The sequence below is a fragment of the Orycteropus afer genome, unplaced genomic scaffold (genome assembly GCF_000298275.1).
Source record: "Orycteropus afer afer isolate SDZICR_OR568_19922 unplaced genomic scaffold, OryAfe1.0 scaffold00001, whole genome shotgun sequence".
In the NCBI taxonomy this organism is placed as follows: Eukaryota; Metazoa; Chordata; class Mammalia; order Tubulidentata; family Orycteropodidae; genus Orycteropus; species Orycteropus afer.
This window is the reverse complement of record NW_006921588.1, coordinates 21,914,281-21,921,081: the sequence shown is the minus strand read 5'-3', so window position 1 is coordinate 21,921,081 and position 6,801 is coordinate 21,914,281. Positions and strand designations below refer to the sequence as shown.

At 41.0% G+C, this 6,801-nt stretch overlaps 1 protein-coding gene across 1 annotated transcript; it reads right to left on the bottom strand.

The window, feature by feature from the left end:
- Positions 1 to 4,424: 4,424 nt before the first annotated feature.
- LOC103195159 (60S ribosomal protein L15-like) lies at positions 4,425 to 5,051 on the bottom strand. Its single transcript, XM_042780220.1, has one exon. It carries the CDS (start codon positions 5,049 to 5,051, stop codon positions 4,425 to 4,427), a length of 627 nt encoding a protein of 208 aa, XP_042636154.1.
- Between the last annotated feature and the right edge of the window lie 1,750 nt (positions 5,052 to 6,801).

The following is a 6,801-nucleotide window of genomic DNA, read 5'->3' as shown; positions in this document are numbered from 1 at the left end:
ACATTCAACCACACTTTCCTGAGGGCAAACTGCCCTCCCTAGGTTTGTCTCAGACTTGTGTAGGCAGAGCAACATTCCTGGTTTTATGATCAGAAAAAAATTCAAATGGCATTGAACTTATGCCAGGACTCAAAATGGAGTAAGGGTTCCCACTGTAGACTGCAATCTTCCACAAACCAAGTGCTTTAGAATTTAAGTTCTAATACATAATTGAGGCAAAAATCACTATGGAGTCTGATCCATACATCCATAACTTAGAGTAGGAGCTCAATAAATACTTGTTTGCTGATTGATCAATATTTGCTGAGAAATCAAATCCCACCTATCGGACAACAAATGTGTCGATCAAATCAATGCAATCTATTAATTAATTCCACTACGTACACCAACTTCATAATGTAATACTTCTTCCTCTGATCCTCAGGTCAGATTTCTCACATTAAAGGGCATAGTGTTCCAGACTGCCAAGATTGCATAGGACCTCAGATGGCAGTCACAAGCTTGGAATTCCCGCAACACCATCACTTCCAATCTGGTGGCTATAAACTTGAGGTTTTCCCACTACCCCCTCATGGTGCCAGGTATAAGCTTAGGGGTCTCCAGCCCTCCCCCTCACTCTGACCTGCTGGCTCCCACTACTCCCATGGGTTCGTTCAATAATTCACTAGAACATCTCACAGATAAGCTAGCTTAAGCACTACACTAGCTTACAGTTTTATTCTCGCTAAAAGGATACAAATGATAGGGCAAGGTCTGAGAGGGTTCCCCACTCAAAATTCCATGTCCAAAAAAAGAGCATGTTACGGCTTCACATGCATAGATGTTTATCCTCATCCAAGAAGCCCATGGAGGCTCTGCAGCCTTTAATGGGGCCTCACCACTGGTCTGTCAGTTTGTCATAATGTGGTGGTTTACATGTCTCTATGAGGCTGGAAGCTTTGCCACCAATATTTCAAATATCAGCATGGACAGGCTTCAGTGGAGCTTCCAGACTAAGACTGGGAAGAAGGATGAGGCCATCCACTTCTGAAAAAATTGGCCACTAAAAATCTTATGAATAGCAATGAAACACTGTCTGATATATTACTGGAAAACTTTATGAATAGCAGTGAAACATTATCTGATAGGGACCAGCCCCGGAGAAGGATATCATGCTTGGTAAAGTAGAGGGTCAGACCCTCTGTGAGATGGATTGACACAGTGACTGTGATGATGGGCTTAAGCACAGCAAAGATTGGGAAGATGGCACAGGACTGAACAGTATTTCATCTGCCATACACAGGGTCACTATGAGTTGGAGCTGGCTCAACAGCACCTAACAACAACATTACACACTGGTGATTGGTTGAACTCAACCTTCAGCCCTCCTCCCCTGGGATCCTGCTGATATCATAAAATGTGTCTTTCTGGCCTAGCCAGCCCCCATCAAGAGTCATATCATTAGCATAAACCCTCAGGTGTGGTCTGGAGGCCTCATCAAAGACACTTCAATCACTAGGGAAATTCCAAGGTTTTATAGGTTACCTCTCAAGAAGCAAGGACAATGACCAAATTCTTTCAGTAAAGTTAATCTTAAACCCCATAATCTATAGTAGATCAGGGAGCTCTGGTGGTGTAGTGCCTAAGGCATTTGACTGCAACCAGAAGGCTGGTGGTTCAAACCCATCTGCCACTCCTCATAAGGAAGATTGAGCAATCTACTTCCTTCCACCTCAGAAACCCAAGGTGAGGTCACGATGAGTTGGATCCGACTCGAGGGCAGTGAGTTTGGATTTTTTTTTTTTCTTTTGGTGGTGTTGTTATAGTAGATCATGTGCAAGATGCTCTTTTATCTCCTAGTTCATTTTAAAGCATCTCAGTATCTTGGCCCTTAAAAAAAAAAAGTTAAGGCATCAAGTAGAATAAAAAATACTTTGATCTATTCTGCAACTCTGCTTCTTGAATGTATCATATTTTTTATGATTTTACAGTGACTCAAAATGTCGTTGGAGTATCAAGCCAAACGAAACCCACTGCCATTGAGTCAATTCCGACTCACAGTGACCCTACAGGACAGAGTAGAACTTCCCCATAGGGTTTCCAAGGCTGTAATCTTTGCAGAAGTAGACTGTTTCATCTTTCACCCATAGGGCTTTTGGTTAGCAGCTGACTCTATGGCACCTAACAACAAAAAAAATCTTTACAGAAATAAAGTGCCTTATCTTCCTTTCATGGCGTGGCTGATGAGTTTGAACCGCCAACCTTCTAGCTAGCAGTCAGATGCCTTAGGCGCTGCACCATCAGAGCTTCCTTTTCTCCCTTTAAGCATCCCTTACTACCAGAGATCCCATTCCTCATGATTCCTGATGTTCAGGAGTCCCACTACACCATCCCACCCTGGCTTGTCATTCCTACTTCATTTGATACTGTTACCTATAGGCCTCCACCCTCACCAAAATCTTACTGTATTCTATTTCCTTATGTATAGGAAAGATGAGGCTGCTTCTCCTCTCTTCTCATTTCCCTTCTTTCTTGCCCCCAAGCCAACTCATGGAGGGAAATGTTGTTGATATGATTGGTCAAAGCCTGAGAGATTCAGTTAGGCCAAGATTACTGTTGAGCAGTTCACTGTGTGTTTTAAGGCCCTGTTCTCCTTCCTTTTTACTATGACACCAGACTAATTAGTAGCCTGATTCAGGTTCTCAGCCATCTCTCTCATTATATTTTTTCATATGACCAGTAGGAAGATAAGACATCAAAGATAAGTTCAAGTAACATGCTGAACATAACCAAAGTCACTGATTTATACGCATGAAGATTGTTGAAATGTCCAATATCTTGTTACATATATATTTACCATAATTTTTTTTCATTTGCTTAATAGACATTTATTCCTTTAGATGAACAACCTCTACATACAATCAGAATGTAGTCTTAAGATTTTTTAGTAGAAAGGAATTTAGAAGCCAAGGTTTTATGAAGCCTGCTACAAATTTTTCTGGGAATCTACAGAGCCTTTTGAGACTCCAAAATATGGGGGACATTGGTTCAAGGAAACCAGCCATCAGATCATGAAATCAAACTACCTATTGTCAGCAAACTCAGAATTTGAAATAATTTGGGCAATTCTTACTTCTACACAAATTCATCCTGGGAAACAAAAAAACCCAGTCTAGATGTCATATAATAAATGCAAGAATATGTGGTTGTATGCTTAAAAGGTGGGCACACAATTGATGGGCTATCAAGTTTGTGGAATCATTAAATTTTTAAAAGCAGTTTGATGTGGGATGTATACTGCAGAGGGACACCTATCAGGTTGGAAACCAGAATCTATATTGCCACCAAGTATGATTTTCCGCAGTAGCCTTATAAGGCTGATTGGACTTAACAGTGATGTAGTTTTAGAGTCAGTCATATTCTTTCCCTAAGGCTAGAGGCTTAATGGTCACTAATAAGCTTTACAGCTAAAACACTTCAAACTCTTGATTAAAGCAGCTTTTCCTCAAATACCTGAAAGCTATAATGACCCCAAAAGACCTGACTTCCCACCTGAGCTTTCAAATCTCAAGGTTAAAAGAATTTTCTTGACTGGTTTACATCCTAATATTCAATTTCCATCAGTTCTGATATAGTAAAGTCATGTAAATACCTCTACTTTGCATCCAATCTAGGATTCTCATATCCCAATAACGTTAGCATGGGATTGTATAAACTTGTCTTTTATAGCAATTTGAATGATACTGTGGAGACCAAGGCAATTTTGTTTAGGTTGGCAACCCAGATTTGTTTCATTTGTAAGAGAACCCTCTTAAAGCATTTAGTCTTCTAAAAACAGTGGCACTTTTTCCTTTCAGATTCTGTGGTTACATAAATAGTGGATTAATATAAAAATGTGGACCCTAGTTGACCCTCATTACTTTTCAATGTATGACATGACAGCAGGTTAGGATAGTCTCCTCCTACCTTACAAATTCCCAATCAAAATACAACTTAAAAAGTTGGTCCCAATTTCTGTACCCACCCCCCAAAAAAACCCAGCTACTTGAGGTCAAAACAGCAGAGCATTGCATCACCCCAGAAAAGCTGTAGTTTTTAGTACATGCACCAAAGTTTACAGAAAGAGCTAATTCCAATGTCCCTCTCTCTAAGGAATTTATTTTACCTATTATACCATACAGTATGTCATTTTAAATACTGACATAACTCTCTAATAAGATAAAGCAAAGACAAAAGCATTTACCTTATTAGAAACTAGATACACTATCACTTATTGTCTTCAAACATTATTGCACTTTTACTTTCATAATGTGACAATGCATTCATGAAACAATCTGCAGACAACTACTGTTTTTTAACAGACAAAATTAAAGAACACTTTTAAGTAGACGTTGACTGTCCTAAACTGTTTATGAGGTATGAATTTTACAAACATTACTTTTTTATTAGCGGTAAAGGTGGACTTGGAGAGTGTTGCGCCTTCTCCAAGCAGCACGGCGAGAACCACCAATAGTGTGGTGGAACTTGTGGCCCTTCCCAAGGCCACGGCTCTTGCGGCCTGCAGACCTCAGGCCACGCATCTCCCTGTGCTTGTGGACTGGCTTGGTGATCCACTGGGTGTCAGGGTTTCTTGTGATAGCTTTATGGAATGGATCAATGAGAATAACTTCAAAGAATTTGTATGTGGAATCTTCACCAACCCAGTAAGAATTCAGGACTCTCAGGGCCCCACAGTGGCGTCCAGCTCGCTCCTCAACAGACTGAAGGCTTCGAGCAAACTTCAATTGGTTCACACCATGATGGACAGGCTTGCCATAGGTTGCACCCTTAGGTACTGGCCGTTTGCGTCCACCACGGCGCACACAAATCCGATAAATGACATAACCTTGCTTGGCCTTGTATCCCAGTCTGCGCGCCTTATCTGGCCGGGTGGGACGGGGCGGGGGGGGTGTGGGGGCCCTGTGCAGCGCAGAGAGCTGGCGGTACTGCCAGCAGCGGACCCTCAGAAGAAAGCGCATCACATCAGACTGCTTCTTCCTCCACAGTTCCTGGATATACTTGTAAGCACCCATCTTGGCTTACCTGATGGCTGCCACCAGACGGAAAGGAAGGCTATCTCCTTTACCATAATTTTTTTAAAAAGTAAATTCCAGAATAGAATTGTACAAAATCTCAAAAGAATCTAATCTTAAATTAGCTTTGATTGGACACTTAACCAGTAGTCTTAGGAGAAGGACCTAAGGGAAAACAAATGCAAAAAAAAAAAAATTAGTTTTCTTTATTTTTATGAATGACCCATTTAGGTTAGGAGTGAAGTAGAAAACTGAAGGAATCTCATCATTGTGGGATCAGCTCTTTAGATAAAGAACAAATTTTATTCTTCAAAGATACCAATCTATACTTTTAAGAAAAAAAAATTATTGTGATTTGGGTGAAAGTTTACAGAGCAAATTCATTTTCTGTACAGCAGTTCATACACATTTTGCTTCATGACATTGACTGCAATTCCCCACAATGTAGCAGCTCTCTTCCCACTTCCTCCCCACAGTTACCTTTTCCCTGTGTCCTTCTTTCCTACACATTCTTGCCCCCTGAGCTATCTCCCTATGCAAATACTGCCCTTCTGGTCTCCTACAATTCATAGCTCCAAGGAGTGTATCTACCTGATACAAATTTTCATCCTCTATGCCTATTGTTTGGCTGGAACCCACAGAAGTGAGTTCAATTCCAGACCTGAAGGGTAAGGCCACAGTCTTGGGGAGTTTCACCAGGCTCTATTAGACTAGTAAACCTGGTGTTTTTTTGTGTGTGATTTTGAGTTTAGTTCCACATTGTTCTCCCACTCTATCTAGGATCTCCTACACTGATCCCTTTCCAAGTGGTTAACAGTGATAGCTGGGCACCATCTAGTTTTTCTGGTCTCATGGTCATATAGGCCGAGGATCACATGGTCTACCAGTCCCTTGGACTAATTGTTTCCATGTGTCTGGTTTTCTTCATTCTTCTTTGCTCTGGATAAGAAAGACCCATCACTGAGTCTAGATGGCCGCTTGCAAGCTTTTAAGACCCTAGTCACTACTCTTCAAAGTAGGATGTAGAACAATGTTTTTGTGTAGTATATTATGCCAATTGAGCTTGATGTCCTCTGCCACTATGGTCCCAAGCCCACAGGTCCAACTACTTGCTCCCGCAGGGTGGTTGGCAGTGGATAAGAAGTTATCACAACTTTGCCCCTTGTTAGGTTTATTATATATTTGGACATACTTACCCTGTAGTAATACTGCCTCAGAAACCCAAGGAGAGGTTGCTATGAGTTGGATTTGACGTAACAGCAGTGAGTTTGGTTTTTTTTGTACAGTACGTGCAAATACATATGTAGAAATATCGTCTGCCAAGCTTACATATGTTGTTGTTGTTAGGTGCTGTCAAGTCAGCTCTGACTCATAGTGACCCTATGTACGACAGAATGGAACACTGACTGTCTTGTGCCAGCCTCATAATCCTTGCTATGTTGTTGTTGTTGTTGTTGTTATGTGCCGTCGAGTCGGCCCCGACTCATAGCGACCCCTCCTTGGGTTTTCGAGGCAGTATCACTACGGAAGTAGGATTGCCCAACCTTATACCTGAGCCCATTTTTGCACACTGTGTCATATGGTCATGGGTATATTCCCTTTTGCCTAGATGTACCTGATTATTCTCTACTATCTCTATACTTTTTCATGAAAACTAAATTAATAAAAACTAAAAAAGGAGATGAATCTGAAGTCAAATTTTATGTTTTACCTAATACTAGCAAATATAAAAACCTAAAATCGAATATAC

Bases quoted from the DNA above. Each gene is read 5' to 3' on its own strand.
- LOC103195159 (XM_042780220.1), bottom strand. From the start codon at position 5,051: ATGGGTGCTTACAAGTATATCCAGGAACTGTGGAGGAAGAAGCAGTCT.